We start from the raw sequence: 18,870 nt of genomic DNA, 5'->3' as shown, positions 1-18,870 counted from the left end.
GCCTTGAAAGGTTAGTCTGATAAGCATTGATTTCTGTGTGGAGTTTTCTCTAACCTTTTTCTCGTTTTCTGTTTTCCTTCCTTATGTGCTGACTTTGGTGTAGCAGACCACTTGGGGATTGAATTCATGGGTAAGACTAAACAATTTTCTCCTTATATATCCAGAAAAGCTAAGTTTGATCATGTGTATAGTGTTCTTCTTCCTCATCTGATTGTGATTGAAATGCCTCACTATCAGATGCTGTTAGTAGTAAAAACAAAATGTTTTTGTCAATTTTTCACTAAGTAGTGGCTCAAAATGAATGACTTAACTACTTATTGAGAAGGCAATTTAATGTTAAGTGCTGCTTTGAAACCTGACAGAAGTTGGATTTGGCTTCTGGCTTTGTTTGCTTTCTTAATTCTTAATTTTCTTATCTGTAAATAGGGGTAAACTAGTTCCTATTTTATTTCGTGCATATATTGCTTAACACAATGTCTGTAAAATGGCATATGCTCAATAAATGGTAGACAATAATGGTGATGGTTGAATAATATCAGTTTTGGTACTTTCTGCTCTTTTTTTTTTCTTTTGCATAGTGAATAATTTGGATGCATTTTTGGTCAATCTTAACTCTGGAGTATGGGTTCTAGTAATGTTTTCATTTACAAAGTTAAAATAATTATTTTGAAAGTATTTGTAGTCTATGTTTTTTTTTTTTTTTAAGATTAGAATACCTCCCACAGTAATTATTTTCTGTACTCATAGATAATTACATTAAGAATTGTACATAATTTTCTGAATCTATATTATAATAAAATGATTTAAAAACACATTCCATAGGGCTGATTGATAGGCATCATGGTACTAGAATGGAGAGATACCTAGGAGTTAAAGTTAGTGATGTTGAAGATCCAAATATGAATCAGAATTTATAGTTTCTCCTTGATTGGCTTTTGTTGAACTTTAGGTTTTTCTCTTATATAATATAGATATGAATGCTTGCTTCATACATTTATGTTTATTGTGATAATACCTGTAAATTTGCTTGCATTTGTGTATCCATTCATCCATTAATTCAGCAAATATGTATCAATTGCTCACTCTAAGCAAAGAAAAAACTGTAAAATGCTACAGATAATATAATGAGTAAAAATGAGCAATAAAAGCTGATTTGCTGGAACTTATAGTCTAGGAAATTTTCAGACGATAATTAGGGAATAAAACTGATAAATATAAAATTGAAGATTTCTAAGACCTATTTGAGGCAGAATAATATTAGTTCATGATAGTGTGATAATATCCAATCTGAATGGCCCTCATCAAAAAGTCTTCAAACAATAAATTCTGGAAAGGGTGTGGAGAAAAGGGAATGCTCTTGCACTGTTGGTGGGAATGTAAATTGATGCAGCCACTATGGAAGACAGTATGGAGATTCCTTAAAAAACTAGGAATAAAACCACCATATGACCCAGCAGTCCCACTCCTAAGCATATACCCTGAGGAAACCAAAATTGAAAGAGACACATGTGTCCCATTGTTCATTGCAGCACTATTTACAATAGCTAGAACATGGAAGCAACCTAGATGGCCATTGATGGATGAATGGATAAAGAAGATGTGGTATATATACAAAATTGAATATTACTCAACCATAGGAAGGAATGCATTTAAGTCAGTTCTAATGAGGTGGATGCACCTAGAACCTATTCTACAGAGTGAAGTGAGTCAGAAAAGAGAAAGATAAATACCATATTCTAACACATATATATGGAATCTAGAAAAATGATACTGAAGAATTTATTTTCAGCACAGCAGTGCAGAAACACACATAAAGAATAGATTTATGGACATGGAGAGAGGGGAGGAGAGGGTGAGATGTATGGAAAGAGTAACATGGAAAGTTTATTACCATATGTAAAATAAATAACCAATGGGAATTTGCTGTGTGGCTCAGGAAACTCAAACAGGGGCTCTGTATCAACCTAGAGGGGTGGGATGGGGAGGGAGATGGGAGGGAGGTTCAAAAGGGAGGGAATATATGTATACCTATGGCTGATTCATGCTGAGGTTCGACAGAAAACAGCAAAATTCTGTAAAGCAATTTTCCTTCAATAAAAAATATATTAATTAAAGAAAGAATAGTGTGATAATAGAAGATGTGAAAAATTGATAGATATTGGAAACATGGCAACAAGTATTTGAAAGGAATTGATGTTGAAAGGTAGATAAGGGTGATTATTAGGGATGAATACAAGATTTATAGTTTGCATGTTTAGATAAAATGTGGGTCCATTTTCTGAAAAATAAGATTTAAAAAACAGATTTATGGTAGATTTTTACTAGATTAGGTTTGGAAATTTTGAATTCTGGGTACCTTTGTTGTGTCTGGTAGAAGATATTGATAGTTATATTTTTTATAAGTTTTGAGAGTTAATTAGAAATCAGTGATTACATATTTATATTAAAACTGATATTCCTGTTGTACGATATTACTTGTTAGTGCTTTATTATCTAAGTATTAGATCACAGAAAAAAAAAGAGAGCTTAGTTTCTACATATTTGGGGTTTTGCTAGATAGATGTGATCAAAGCTTATAAGAGCAATGTAATTCAAGATAATATTGAAATGAAGCATCGCAGACTATAAGATAGGTATGTAATGAAATGAATAAGGAATGTATAATTTGAATGGAATTGATGAATAGTTACCATGTGTGCCCTCAAATTGTTGGCATGAAGAGGTTGTAGTCATGTGGACTAGGAATTACAGGAAATTGTGGATATGGTGATGTGGTAGAGTATAAATTTTTGAGAAAGATATGTGGTTTGTACTTTCCTCTTTTACTGATGATGATGGGCTATAGCAACATGGGAAACAGTATCAACAATCATTTGAGGATAGCAAGTACTTAATCTAATCAGTAGAGAAATGTCTCCATTACGTGGTGATGATTGCTGGCTCAGAGAAGAGAGGCTCCAGAAGCTGTGTAGTAGAACGACTGTAGATATAAGAAGCAAGGCCTGGTGGTGTGTGGGACTGGCATAGCATTAAACTCCACAATCAGTGTGGCCATGGTTATGGTAAGATAAACTTGCTACACCAACGATAATTATTGTTATTGAAAGAAACAAATGAGTTGTTATCCTATTGAACTTTTCCTGAGGATTTTCAGTGGCACTGATACCTTACAGTATAATGATTTGCTGTGGAATCAAGACATGTATTATGAGGTCTCTTTTAAAACATTCAAAATCATTTAGTTACCAGTAAGCAAAAATAAGAAGCTATTGTCTCATTCATCTATATGAATCTCAAGTCTAACTGGTGTTACAATGAGTCTTGAAAAAGTTGAAGTCAAAGTACAACTTTAAAGATAGATTGCTCAGGGCTGGTGCAATGGGATGACCCTGAGGGATGGGATGGGAAGGGATGTGGGAGGGGGTTCAGGATGGGGAGCACATGTATACCCATGGCTGATTCATGTCAATGTATGGCAAAAACCACCACAATATTGTAAAGTAATTAGCCTCTAATTAAAATTAAAAAAAAAAAAAAAAAGACTTACAGGGAATGGATTCTAAATGTGCAAATATCTGACTCCAGCAGTCGAGTTTGTCTTGGAGGGAAGTGGTTGGCTAAAGGCAGAGTTAAACTGAGTACTTAGTATGCATCAGATCAGATCAGTCGCTCAGTCGTGTCCGACTCTTTCCGACCCCATGAATCGCAGCACGCCAGGCCTCCCTGTCCATCACCAACTCCCGGAGTTCACTGAGACTCACATCCATCGAGTCAGTGATGCCATCCAGCCATCTCATCCTCTGTCATCCCCTTCTCCTCCTGCCCCCAATCCCTCCCAGCATCAGAGTCTTTTCCAGTGAGTCAACTCTTCGCATGAGGTGGCCAAAGTACTGGAGTTTCAGCTTTAGCATCATTCCTTCCAAAGAAATCCCAGGGCTGATCTCCTTCAGAATGGACTGGTTGGATCTCCTTGCAGTCCAAGGGACTCTCAAGAGTCTTCTCCAACACCACAGTTCAAAAGCATCAATTCTTCAGTGCTCAGCCTTCTTCACAGTCCAACTCTCACATCCATACATGACCACTGGAAAAACCATAGCCTTGACTAGACGGACCTTTGTTGGCAAAGTAATGTCTCTGCATTTGAATATGCTATCTAGGTTGGTCATAACTTTCCTTCCAAGGAGTAAGTGTCTTTTAATTTCATGGCTTCAGTCACCATCTGCAGTGATTTTGGAGCCCAGATAATGGCAAATAATGGAGTATTCTTAATGATGAATAGGTTTACAGACAATGAATGAACTGTTTTCACTGACCTCACTAATTCTAGACACTATTCACCCCTCCTCCCCCACAGATTCCTCTAACTGAATGTGTAATATTCTGTGCATTGCTTTGGGAATAAGTATTTTTGAGATTTAACTCGTAATTTTAAAATCCACATGGGTAAAATTGTCCCATGGAAGATATCATCCTAATACTACAGCATCTCTAGGTATAAATTAAATTGGTTAGCCAATATATAGGCATACTCTCTAGAAATTTAATTATGTCTGTTTATCAGTGTGCCTTACAAATAATCAGTGCCAGTTATGTATTAATGAATTCTGGAATACCTTTGTTCTCAACTTTGATCATCCTTGCTTTGAGTAATGCAAATTTCATCTTTCCTTGGGTTGGAACATAGATCATAAGGTGATAATCCTTAAAAAATAAAAATAAAAAACAGGATTTGGCTGCACCAGATCTTAGTTGCAACACTTGGGCTCTTTGATCTTCACTGTGGCATGTAGGATCTTTACAATCTTTAGTTGTGGCATCTGAATTCTCATGTGGCATGATCTTACACATACATCTTTTCCCCAATTCCTTGTATTCCTAGTGGCCATGGCATATGTGCACTCAGTGATCAGACTCAAAACCCGAACACATCGAGTTCAATAATTTCTTATTTATAGCAGAGAACTGCAAATTATATGCTTAAGAATTCCATTATTAGTTAATTATTATGCATTTATCACACTTACTATATGCTAAAGGTATAAGATATGGAAAGTGCAGGTATATAATCCACATCCCTTAATGACCAAAGACTGGGAAACTAAAAATAGAGAAAGCTACACATAATTGAAGTGATATAACAAGGGCTATTAAGGTGCATAGGCAGAAAAATAAACGCATAGGTAAAATACAATGAAAGAAAAAATGAAATGAAAATGAAAGCCACTAAATGGGCTTAGGAAATTGAGAAACATCTTCCTGGGGATAAAGGGGAGGAGCAAGGGGGAGGAATTCAAGCTGGGTACCAGCCGAAGTGGATAAACTGTATCAAGCGTTTCTCTAGTCCAAGTCTATACTAGCTTCGCTTTCCTTCTACTTAGTCAGAACCTTTCTATTTCGCTAGTGTCACTGCTTTAGAACTGAAAAGAGGACATTAACTTCAGTAAAAACACTTCACCAAAAAGCGTCTTGGATTGATTTTTCAATATTGAAGAATAATTATCCTGTTGAATATGCCATGCCAAACCTAATGTGCATAAAACTGTTAGCACTCAAAAGTATTTTTCGGTAAATATATTCATGATTTTTCTAATGATGCAACTGGGATTGGAACAATGCAAATTTCAACAAACAGATACAGCTTTAGAATGTCAGTCAGTTCAGTCGCTCAGTCGTGTCCGACTCTTTGTGACCCCATGAACTGCAGCACACCAGGCCTCTCTGTCCATCACCAACTCCCGAAGTCCACCCAAACATGCCATTGTGTCAGTGGTGACATCCAACCATCTCATCCTCCATCATGCCCTTCTCATCCTGCCCTCAATCTTTCCCGGTATCAGGGTCTTTTCCAATGAGTCAGCTCTTTGCTTCAGGTGGACAAATTATTGGAGTTTCAGCTTCAGCATCAGTCCTTCCAATGAATGCCCAGGACTGATCTCCTTTAGGATGGACAGGTTGGATCTCCTTGCAGTCCAAGGGACTCTCAAGAGTCTCCTCCAACACCACAGTTCAAAAGCATCTATTCTTCAGTGCTCAGCTTTCTTTATAGTCCAACTCTCACATCCATACATGACCACTGGAAAAACCATAGCCTTGATTAGACGGACCTTTTTTGGCAAAATAATGTCTCTGCTTTTTAATATCTAGGTTGATCATAACTTTCCTTCCAAGGAGTAAGCGTCTTTTAATTTCATGTCTGCAATCACCAACTGCAGCGATTTTGGAGCCCAGAAAAATAAAGTCTGTCACTGTTTCCTCTGTTTCCCCATCTATTTGCCATGAACTGATGGGAACAGATGCCGTGATCTTAGTTTTCTGAATGTTGAGCTTTAAGCCATCTTTTTCACTCTCCTCTTTCACTTTCATCAAGAGGCCTTTAGTTCTTTTTCACTTTCTGCCATAGGGATGGTGTCATCTGCATATCTGAGGTTATTGATATTTCTCCCAGCAGTCTTGATTCCAGCTCGTGCTTAGTCCAGCCCAGCGTTTCTCATGATGTACTCTGCATATAAGTTAAATAAGTAGGGTGATAATATACAGCCTTGACGTACTCCTTTTCCGATTTAGAACCAGTCTGTTGTTCCATGTCCAGCTCTAACTGTTGCTTCCTGACCTGCATACAGATGTCTCAAGAGGCAGGTCAGGTGGTCTGGTATTCCCATCTCTTTCAATGTAGTATCATTTAAAAAAACACAGTTTACTGACATAGTTAGGAAAGGAGTTTGAAGGTGTATAGAAATGCAAAGTTGTTTGTAAAAAAATTAAAAGACTTATAGTAAACTAATAATCAAAAATATTTCTTGAATTCATGATGTAACCTACTCATTGATGCATGCATGAGGGAGAAATTTATAATTTTAATGTCAGATATTCAAACTTTTCCTCATAGCATGGATAGATTAGGAGATGTTATAGACAAAGTTTTTTTGTAAGCATAAGTGCTTGTTGAGTTGTGTGAGAAATGCACCCAGTCATCCAGAGGAGACAGCTAGCCAAAGGGCATGTCAGCCTGGTCAAGTCTGGAAGGTGCATCGATCATGGAGAGGGATTTCGTAACTGAGAAATTATCTTGCTACTCTGTCAGGTGCTCTGTCATGGAGCATATCTCAGTATAGCCTTTGAGCTATTTGTTACACAGCCATGCCTCTGACAATACCCTGATGAATCTGATGCTCTAGGCAGAAAAAATGCTCATATAAAGGCAAATGCAGTGCCATTTGCAAACGTATTACCAAACCACAGGAAGAGCTAAATATTGTGTTGGGAGATCTTTTATGCAATTTTTTTTCATACTCATATGGAAAAATAAAATGAAGTCAGTCAGTTAAATGTCTTATTTGTGCTTTGATATTGTGTTTAGGATAGCATAATATATGTATGCAGCCTAAGTAAATGCTGGTATATTTTTGAAATCAAAAGATTTATAAAATTTGGGACAAGTAAGGTTTTTAACTAAAATCTTAAAAAGATATTCTAAAATACTCCTACATTTTGAAGCTAAAATATAAAGAAGACAAAAGGAAGAAATACTGAGTTTTTAATAAGCAGAGAGTTAGAAATGTCTGTCATCTAAAGTATGTATGTAGGTTCAGAATTGAGAACATTATTACTTCAAACTTTTCAGTTCAGTTCAGTCACTCAGTCGTGTCTGACTTTTGGACTGTAGCATGCCAGGTTTCCCTGTCTATCACCAACTCCCGGATGGAACTACTCAATATGTCCATCGAGTTGGTGATGTCATCCAGTCATCTCATTCTCTGTTGCCCCCTTTTCCTCCTGCCTTCAATCTTTCCCATCATCAGGGTTTTTTCCAATGAGTCAGTTCTTTGCATCAGGTGGCCAAAATATTGTAGCTTCAGCCTTAGCATCAGTCCTTCCAATGAATATTCAGGACTGATTTCCTTTAGGATTTCAAGGTTCAAACTTTACCATATGTTTAATATCTCTTCATCCCTTCATGTAAAAAAAAATAGTTTTAGAATATTTTAGTAATCTCTAAAGAGGATTTCCTGAGAAACGACCAGTTTCTAATTCTGTTTAGATGATACAAATAGGGATACTTTCTTTAAAGCTATGCTGCTTATTCTGAATGACTTGGTGTGTGTTCCTTTAAATCTAACAAACTCATATGGTAGTCAAATGAATTCATGTATATGCCCTAATTTATAAAATGGCATTAGACATATAGTAGTGAGCAACTCCTCCTTTGGGCTGAAATCTCTGAATTAGATTTATTTGGGACAGAAATGTTTCTATTCACTTGACTATGTCATATTATCTTATAAAATGAAATGGTAGTTTATGGATAAATGTGTCTGTAGAGGGTGTTAATTCAAATGTGTTCATTCAAAAGGGTATTTTAGTTTTTTTCTTATATTAAATCACATGAAAAAGCAGGTATCTCAGAGTACTATATTACCATTATTTAATGCTTGACATGTGCCACCAGATTTATATTAGTTCATTGTACTCTCAAAAACTTGCATGAGGTAGAAACTATTTATATCCTTAACTTATAAATGGCAAACTGATGTCTGTTTAGGTGAAATATCTCATCCAAAGAGCAAGGAAGTGGCAAAACAGGATTTGAATCAAAGTCTATCTTCCTCCAGAGTTCTTTTTTTTTTAATTTTTTTTTTATTGTTATAAAAGTCACATACTACAAAGCATATTATTTTAATCATATTTAGTTGTGCATTCAAGGGCACTAAGTATATTCAAGTTGTTGTGCAATTCTCACCATCATTCATTTCCCAAATTTTTCACCTTCCTAAACTGAAACTCTGTCATCATTAAACACTAGATCCCTGTCTCCCCACTCACCCTCAAGCCTCAGCCCTGGGTATCTACTAATGTATTTTCTGACTCTATGAATTTGACTATTCTAGGTATCTCATATAAAGGGAGTCAAACAGTATTCCTCTGCTTCTCATGTATACTGGAATGAATTTTTACCTTAATATATGTCCTACAAACAGATAGTACTTTCTTTTTTTTAACCCCTATGCTATACAGTAAGCAGAGAAGGCAATGGCACACCACTCCAGTACTCTTGCCTGTAAAATCCCATGGACAGAGGAGCCTGGAAGGCTGCAGTCCATGGGGTCACTGAGGGTCGGACAGGACTGAGCGACTTCACTTTCACTTTTCACTTTCCTGTATTGAAGAAGGAAATGGCAACCCACTCCAGTGTTCTTGCCTGGAGAATCCCAGGGATGGGGGAGCCTGGTGGGCTGCTGTCTATGGGGTCACACAGAGTCGGACACGACTGAAGTGGCTTAGCAGTAGCAGCAGCATACAGTAAGTTCTCAGTAGTTATCAATTTTACACATAGTACCAATAGTGCATATGGTCCATTTCCCAGTTTGTCCCACCCCTCTTTTCCCACTCCTTGGTGTCCATACCTTTGTTCTCTACATCTGTGTCTGTATTTCTGCTTTGCAAACAGATTTGTCTCTACTATTTTTCTAGATTTCACATATATGTATTAATATACGGTATTTGTTTTTCTCTTTCTGACTTCATAATGTATAAGTCTCTAGATCCATCCATATCTCTGCAAATGGCACAATTTTGTTATTTTTTATAACTGAATAATATTCCATTGTGTTTGTGTGTGTTTGTGTGTGTGTGTATTTGTGTGTGTGTGTGTGTGTATATCACATCTTCTTTATTCATTCCTCCATTGATGTACATTGAGGTTCTTCCATGTCCTAACTGTTGTAAATAGTGCTGCAATGAATATTGGGGTTCATGTGTCTCTTTGAATTATGGTTTTCTCCTGGTATTTGCCCAGAAATGGTATTGCTGGGTCATATGGCAGTTCTATTTTTTTTATGGCTCCTCCAGAATGTTCTCCATAGTGTCTATATCAGTTTTCATCCCCACCAACAGTGTAAGAGGATTCACTTTTCTCCACTCCCTCTCCAACATTTATTGTTTGTAGATTTTTTGATGATCATCCTTCTACACCAGTGTGAGGTAGTACCTAATTGCAGTTTTGATGTGCATGTCTCTAATAATTAGTGATGTTGAGCATTTTTCATGTACCTTTTGGCTATTTGTATGTCTTCTTTGGAGAAATGCCTATTTTAGTCTTCCACAGAGTTCTTGAATTCTACTAGTGGCTTGCTGTTGAATGCCTAACATGATGAGGGGTTCATGTTATCATGGAAAAAGCAAGAGAGTTCCAGAAAAACATCTATTTCTGCTTTATTGACTATGCCAAAGCCTTTGACTGTGTGGATCACAATAAACTGTGGAAAATTCTGAAAGATACAGGAATATCAGACCACCTGATCTGCCTCTGGAGAAATTTGTATGCAGGTCAGGAAGCAACGTTTAGAACTGGACATGGAACAACAGACTGGTTCCAAGTAGGAAAAGGAGTACCTCAAGGCTGTATATTGTCAACCTGTTTATTTAACTTCTATGCAGAGTACATCATGAGAAATGCTGGACTAGAAGAAACACAAGCTGGAATCAAGATTGCTGGGAGAAATATCAATAACCTCAGATATGCAGATGACACCACCCTTATGGCAGAAAGTGAAGAGGAACTAAAAAGCCTCTTGATGAAAGTGAAAGTGGAAAGTGAAAAAGTTGGCTTAAACTCAACATTCAGAAAACAAAGATCATGGCATCCAGTCCCATCACTTCATAGGAAATAGATGGGGAAACAGTGGAAACAGTGTCAGACTTTATTTTTCTGGGCTCCAAAATCACTACAGATGGTGACTGCAGCCATGAAATTAAAAGACGCTTACTCCTTGGAAGGAAAGTTATGACCAACCTAGATAGCATATTCAAAAGCAGAGACATTACTTTGCCAACAAAGGTTCGTCTAGTCAAGGCTATGGTTTTTCCTGTGGTCATGTATGGATGTGAGAGTTGGACTGTGAAGAAGGCTGAGTGCCGAAGAATTGATGCTTTTGAACTGTGGTGTTGGAGAAGACTGTTGAGAGTCCCTTGGACTGCAAGGAGATCCAACCAGTCTATTCTGAAGGAGATCAGCCCTGGGTGTTCTCTGGAAGGATTGATGCTAAAGCTGAAACTCCAGTACTTTGGCCACCTCATGCGAAGAGTTGACTCATTGGAAAAGACTCTGATGGTGGGAGGGATTGGGGGCAGGAGGAGAAGGGGACGACAGAGGATGAGATGGCTGGATGGCATCACTGACTTGATGGACGTGAGTCTGGGTGAACTCCAGGAGTTGGTGATGGATAGGGAGGCCTGGCATACTGTGATTCATGGGGTCTCAAAGAGTCAGACACGACTGAGCGACTGATCTGATCTGATCTGAGAGAGGTTGTTCTCCAGCAGTGTTTCAACTGACAATGCAATTTTGTATGTAGCCCTAAAGTTCAGAGGTAATGTTTTCCAAGTACCATGAGGTCGTAAGAATCTTAGGTAATAATTCACATTATATAAGTGACAAACAATGGAAATGAACCAGATGCCAGTTTATAGTTTTACATTCAGAATTTTAACTGCCATGTGTAGCAGAAGGCTCCCATTGGCTGATAGTTTCTGTATCTCATGGAAAATAATCTACAGAAGTTGTATTATACCGGAACGTTTCTTGGTGATAAAGACGATTGAGTGGCATTACTTCAGTACCTCTACTATTGAATGCCATTGTGATATAAAAGCCTTGCACACCCATCTCTGCCATGTGCCAAATGGAATAGTGAGCTGAACCATCTTCCCAATGATTTCTCAAAATGCTGCTTAAGAAACAGTCTTATTTTCTCATTTATTTTTCTCTTCAACAATATGACCAATCCCTCTCTTTACACTATGAATTTTTAAATGTAAATTTCAGTATAAGAGTTAATAATTCAGTTCTCTTATTCACAAGCATCTCCAAGCTTCCTTCCTTCCTTCCTTTTAATAAAGAGATACCTTGATTTGAGTTGTTCTTCCTCAAAACTTCTAGCCATGTGTGTATGGATGATATTTTGGCTTTATATGTATGATTAATTTAACATTAGTCATTAGTACATATTGGTACCTCCAGTGGTTAGAAGTAAAAGTGTCTAAACAAACTCAGACTACTTCATCGAACAAACTAAATTCATAATTTTAGTTTGAACAGATTTTTCAGATGGGGTCAGATTCTTTCAGTTATCTTCCATGAGGAAGGGCTATAATCATGAGATACACTAGAAAAAAATATATATATATATTAGTTATGGTTTCTACAAAGGAGAAATGGGCATTTATGTAAATATGTACATTTATAGACTGGATTTGACAAATGAAGTTTTGTACGTAGACACTGAGGAATGTATTTGTTGTGAACTGTTTGAAAAGGCAGGGCCGTTCACTGAAAGATGGCATAGGGCTAGTACATTTTTGCTTTATTAATGTTAGGATGATTTTCATAAAGCTGCTGAGTGACTAGACTGGGAGTTTCTGTGTAGGTAGTAACTATATAGCCCTCAGCACAACCTTGGATTGATTCTCATCAACTTTTTTGTAATATAATGAAGCATGAGTTATATCAATTTAATGGTAGGTGGATTTGGGACACTAAAATGCTATATGGAAGATCCAGATCAGCCAGGAGTGAAACTTCTGGTTGCTTCTATGGAAATATTTGTATAGATTAGACACTCATAAAATTATTGAACTTTATATGAATTATGATTGTGTTTAATCAGATTGAATTAAAATCTAACAGAAAGGGCTGGATTTTTGAATTGTCAAACTGGATTCAAAAAAAACTGAGATCTTAACCATAATCTAGTTAATTACATTTATATACCAATTATCTAAAATATTCAGTAGTTGATAGTAGGTTCTAAACATCTTCTGAAATGCTCTAGAAAAAAGTTTTTTAAAAAGTTCAGATTGTCATTGGAAAGTAAATGCCAAAGTGGTTAAAAAAAAAGACAAATGTAGTTTTATATGCAGTTTTCCCTGACCATTGCTTCAGGAGCCAGGATGGATCTGCAGAATAGGAGAGAGGGGAAAAAAATGGGTGCTGGATGGAATATCTGAAGCTGCAGCATAGTGAAGATGATACTGCTGCTTCTCAATAAACAAAGAGTCTATTTCTTGGGCTCTCAATGGTTCAGCTATTCAGAATTCACGGAGCCACTTTAGAAGGTCAGGCTGTGTGCCAGCCCAGAGCAACACAAAGACAAATACAAAAGACTCTGAAGAAAGTTTACATTCAGTGTGTGGGACAGACTTGCAAAACTAATCATTGCAGTTCAGTGCAAAAAGGACTTTGATCGATGTTTTAGTGATTTATTTATTATTTACAAAAAATGTGAGAATTTTCTCAAACATCTGCCAGATGTTAGTACGTGGTTCATATTCACACATGTAAATAGGGTTTGAGTTCACATACATGTGAACTCACATACATGTGGGGAACACTAAGTTCTATGCCTTTGTTGTACATTTTCACAAAACCTTTGGTATACTTCTACTCATAACTCTAACAGAGAAGATTATAGGAGGCAACCTTTTCTGAATTATTCTTCCAGAGAAGCATGTTTCTTAGAGGTAGGATCTTAGGGACCATACTCTTGGTAAATCTTGGGAGAAAGAAAAAGAGAGGGAAGAGCATCCACATCTCACTGGAACAGTTGGGAACATCTTTACGTGGAAGAACAAACAGTATTCCTGCAAGGGGGTAATTGTAGAAGGAAACATGAGGGAAAGGAACAAGGAAGAACACAGATAAAAAAAAAAGAAGAAAAATGAGACATGGGGTGGGAGGAGGGAGGGAGGTTCAAGAGGGAGGCGACATAGGTATACCTGTGGCTGATTCATGTAAATGTATGGTAGAAACCAACACAATATTGTAAAGCAATTATCCTTCCATTAGAAATAAATATTTTTTTTAAAGAAAGAGATAAAAGAACACAAGGGTTTTAGGAAATGACAAGAAGACCCGGGTAATTGGAGCAAGTAACACACATGAAAGGCAGTGTGGTAGGTAGACGGTATGATTGGTCAGTTAGGTCAGAGCAGATTATGATGACCTTATGATGCCCTTCCAAAGAAGTATAATTTTATCTCATTGCGAAAGAAAGCCTCAGAGGTTTCATGCAGAGAGTGATCAGATTTCATTTAAATTGCATATTCTGTCAGTAGGCGTGCGTAGAGGTTGCCTGAAGGCACTGCATGCAAAATCCCAGATATTGGGCCAAGCTTGGGATTTTACTTCAAATATTCACCGAAGGCTTACTCTTTGAACAACACTGTTAACATTATATAAAGGAATTTCCATTTATCTGTGTCAAGCATAGAGAAACGGCCAAAGGCAGACACCTGGGGTAGGAGGGGCATGAGGTGCAGTGAGCAAAGCCATGGACATAATGGACTTTGGACTGTGCTTTGAGGCAAGGGTAGGATTGCAGAGATGTGGCTTGTAGCCCATTCAAGTATTCTGTGCATCCCTGGAAGTGGGCCAGTGTCCTAGAGCAGCAGAACCTCTGGGTTCTGATGCCTGATGGTCTGAGGTGGAGCTGACGTAATAATGACAGAAATAAAGTGCACAATAAGTGAAATGTGTTTGAATCATCCCCAAACCACCCCCTCACCATCTCCCTGGGTCTGTGGAAAAATCGTCTTCCACAAAACTGGTCCCTGGTGCCAAAAAGGTGGGGGACTGCTGTCTTAGAGGTTGCTAATTGACCAAGTATCTTCTCATCGACTAGCTCCTGAATTGGTTGTTATCACTTGTAAGTCTGTGGTTTCTGTTAGAGTCATCATTACAGTTTGAGAAGCAGAATAATGGAATAAATTAAGTCATCAAAATAACATAATTCAAGAGCTTTCAACTTCAACTTTCATTCCAGGCACTGATTACAAATGTAAATTTCTGTTTTCAGCCTTAGATATCTGATGAAGTAGTTCTGTGCTCTTAGTTTTTAGCATTTGATGTAGGAGATCTCTGTCTATGGGATTCCCAGATGGTGCTAGTGGTAAAGAACCCACCTGCCAATGCAGGAGATGTAAAAGAAGCGGGTTCAATGCCTGGGTTGGAAAGATCCCCCAAAGAAGGGCATGGTAACCCACTCCAGTATTCTGGCCTGGAGAATTCCAAGGACAGAGGAGCCTGGTGGACTACAGTTCATGGGGTCGCAAAGAGTCTGACACATCTGAAGGGACTTAGCACACATGCACACATCTCTGTCTACAAAGTGAGAAACTGACATAAAAGACAGGCAAACTTGACTTAATTCTTTTAGTAAATGTGTAACCTACAGCCTGGGATTTATCATCTCGAATCTTGGAGCTTCCAATCTGTGTGAGAGGGATAATGGCCTTATCAATCTCAAAGGATTGTTGGGAAGATCAAATATCAATACGTAGAGCATATAAAGCATTTACTGCAAAGCCTGGCACTTAAATGTCAGTCAAATGAGCTACTATAACTGTTGTTCCTCCTTGGAGCAACTTCAGTGATGTGGATTTCTGACCAAATGATGAAGTTTCCCTTTAGTCTATCTCTATCGCTCTGATTCTTCTGGAAAGGAGAAACTTAACAAGAATGTTATCTTTTTTTTTAAACGTATAACTCCATAAAAACCTGGGGTTCTTTACTTTTATAAAAGATTTTAATTGAGTTATAATTTATATACTATACAATCCACTTGCTTTACTTGTACAAGTCAATGATTTTTGGTATATTTACAGAGTTGTGTAACTACTACCACTGGCATAGAGTTGTGTGTGTGTGTGTGTGTGGCCACATGTGGCATGTGAGATCTTAGTTCCATGACCAGGGATCGAACCTGTGTCCCATGATTTGTAATAACAGAGTCTTAACCACCAGACCACTAGGGAAGTCCCAACATTAATATTATCTTGAAGAAAGGGAGCCATTGTCCAGGGCATTCCAGGGAATGCCATCTAAGTTTACAGTTTCAGTTCTCTAAAAAGAGCACAGTCTGTGAATTCTGGAGATCTTGTTTCAAAATTTGGTTCTAAAGAGATGTCATACCTTCGGCCTATTTATGCTGGATGGCTGCATTCCTTTATTAGTGTTTCCAACAGAACTAGACACCAGGGAGGAAATCAAGTAAAAGTTGCTTGTCTAGTCAGACAGCCCCCTTATATGTGTCCTTCATTCCTCTCAAGAGGATTTCATTCACGGTATTTGTTTGGATGAATCTTCAAGCAGAAGACTGTACTAAGCTAAAAGCATACAGAATATAGTGTCTTTGTTTTGATAAAGCTTGCAGGCACTTATGAGAAATGGGGAAAGAAAATTAATAACATTTGCTGAATATTATAACTTATGAGCATACTGGGCAGTTTCACATGAGTCGCATTGTTTTACCTTTCAAAGTTGTTAGATCATGTAGAAAACTGCCATAATCTGAGTGGTTGGATTTGTGGTCCAGAAAAAAATAATCCTGTATTCATTTAGTGGGATTCTGCAGGTGGCTCAGTCAGAAAAGAATCTGCCTGCAGCTCAAGAGACCCAGGTTCAATCCCTGGAGGAAAAAATGGCAACTCATTCCAATATTCTTGCCTGAGAAATCTAATGGACAGAGGAGACTGATGGGCTACAGTCCATGGGGTCATGCATGGGCATGGTGATAGCATATTTGAGGAGCTACGTGGTACGTATGTAAGAAATCTGCTCGTATATAGGCTAATGCATCAGTGAAACCACTGTAAATGAAAAACAAAGACAAGTGTAGGACCAAAAAAAAAAAATCTTAAAAAGCCTTGCAAGATAGTTTTTTTTTCTTTTTTTTAATTCTCATTGCACACATAAAGAAACAAGGTCAGTGGAAGTAAAATCAATATGTCCAGCTGATAAATAGTAAAGATGAATTTTATTCCAGATTAAATGTCTCCAAAGCCCAAATTCTTCCCTGGTGCCTCACCATCCACATTTAGAAGATGCTGTGCTCTCTGTAATTGTGATGACTGTCTCTTCCCTTTCTATGTGCTGGGCTTCATGCATGCTGAGTTGAGGACATGCATATACCCAACTAGGGCCTCAGCAGTTGAAAGCACATCCTGAGTATGGTTGCCAGATTTAGCAAATAAAATTCAGGTTACCCATATAAATTTGAATTTCAAATACACAACAAATAATTATTTTTTAATTAGTTTATTTTTAACTGAAGGATAATTGCTTTACAGAATTTAATTGTTTTCTGTGAAACTTTAACATGAATCAGCCATAGGTATACATATGTCCCCTTCCTCTTGAACCTCCCTCCTATCTCCCTCCCCATCCCACCTATTTAGGTTGATGCACAGCCCCCATTTGAGTTCCCTGATGCATACAACAAATTCCCATATTGGCTATCTATTTTACATATGGTAATGTAAGTTTCCATTTTACTTTCTCCATACATCTCATCCTCTCCTCCCCTCTTCCATGTCCATAAATCTGTTCTCTCTGTCTGTTTCTCCACTGCTGCCCTGCAAATAAGTTCTTCAGTACCATTCTTCTAGATTCCGTATATGTGTTCAGTTCAGTTCAGTTCAGTTCAGTCGCTCAGTCCTATCCATCTCTTTGCGACCCCATGAATCGCAGCACGCCAGGCCTCCCTGTCCATCACCAACTCCCGGAGTCACTCAGACTCACGTCCATCGAGTCAGTGATGCCATCCAGCCATCTCATCCTCTGTCATCCCCTTCTCCTCCTGCCCCCAATCCCTCCCAGCATCAGAGTCTTTTCCAATGAGTCAACACTTCGCATGAGGTGGCCAAAGTACTGGAGTTTCAGCTTTAGCATCATTCTTTCCAAAGAAATCCCAGGGCTGATCTCCTTCAGAATGGACTGGTTGGATCTCCTTGCAGTCCAAGGGACTCTCAACAGTCTTCTCCAACACCACAGTTCAAAAGCATCAATTCTTCGGCGCTCAGCTTTCTTCACAGTCCAACTCTCACATCCATACATGACCACAGGAAAGACCATAGCCTTGACTAGACGGACCTTTGTTGGCAAAGTAATGTCTCTGCTTTTGAATATGCTATCTAGGTTGGTCATAACTTTTCTTCCAAGGAGTAAGTGTCTTTTAATTTCATGGCTGCAGTCACCTGCAGTGTTAGAATATGATATTTATCTTTTTCTTTCTGATTCACTTCACTCTGTATAATAGGTTCTAGGTCCATCCACCTCCTCAGAACAGACTCAAATGCATTCCTTTTTATGGCTGAGTAGTATTCCATTATGTATATGTACCACAACTTCTTTATCCATTCATCCATTGAAGGACATCTAGGTTTCTTCCATGTTCTTGCTATTGTAAATAATGCTGCATGAACATTGGGGTACATATGTCTTTCAATTTTGGTTTCCTCAGGGTATGTGCCTAGGAGTGGGATTGCTGGGTCATATGGTGGTTTTATTCCTAGTTTTTAAAGAAATCTCCATACCATCTTCCATAGTGGCTGTATCAATTTACATTCCCACCAACAGTGCAAGAGGGTTCCCTTTTCTCCATACCCTCTCCAGCATTTATTGTTTGTAGACTTTTTGATGATGGCCATGCTGACAAGTGTGGGGTGATATCTCATTGTAGTTTTTTTTTTCCATTTATTTATTTTTTATTGAAGTATAATTTACAGAATTTTACTGTTTTCTGTCAAACTTCAACATGAATCAGCCATAGTTTTGATTTGCATTTCTCTAATAATAAATGATATTGGCATCTTTTCATGTGTTTGTTAGCCATCTGTTTTTCTTCTTTGGAGATATATCTGTTTAGGTCTTTTGCCCACTTTTTGATTGGATTTTTTCTGATATTGAGTTTTATGAGCTGCTTCTATATTTTGGAAATTAATCCTTTGTCAGTTGTTTCATTTGCTATTATTTTATCCCGTTCTGAGGGTTGTCTTTTCAGCTTGTTTAAAGTTTCCTTTGCTGTGCAAAACCTTTTA

General features: G+C 37.8%; 1 protein-coding gene across 9 annotated transcripts in view; it reads left to right on the top strand.

Annotated features, from left to right (window-relative positions):
• NRG3 (neuregulin 3) overlaps positions 1-18,870 on the top strand; it is a 1,239,421-nt gene that overhangs the window by 1,090,945 nt on the left and 129,606 nt on the right. For 5 of the 9 annotated variants that reach the window (XM_086382915.1, XM_086382913.1, XM_086382918.1 and 2 more), the window contains exon 4: positions 104-130. In XM_086382915.1, coding sequence (XP_086239041.1) covers positions 104-130 — 27 coding nt within the window. The remainder of the gene's footprint in view (positions 1-103; positions 131-18,870) is intronic. The other 4 variants (XM_086382916.1, XM_086382914.1, XM_086382921.1 and 1 more) reach the window with 1 other exon arrangement.

Source organism: Bos grunniens, chromosome 28 (genome assembly GCF_055505025.1).
Source record: "Bos grunniens cultivar Pamir isolate PY7600 chromosome 28, Bosgru_T2T1.0, whole genome shotgun sequence".
Taxonomy (NCBI): domain Eukaryota; kingdom Metazoa; phylum Chordata; class Mammalia; order Artiodactyla; family Bovidae; genus Bos; species Bos grunniens.
The sequence above is the reverse complement of the archived record's forward strand: the minus strand, read 5'-3'. Positions and strand labels throughout refer to the sequence as shown.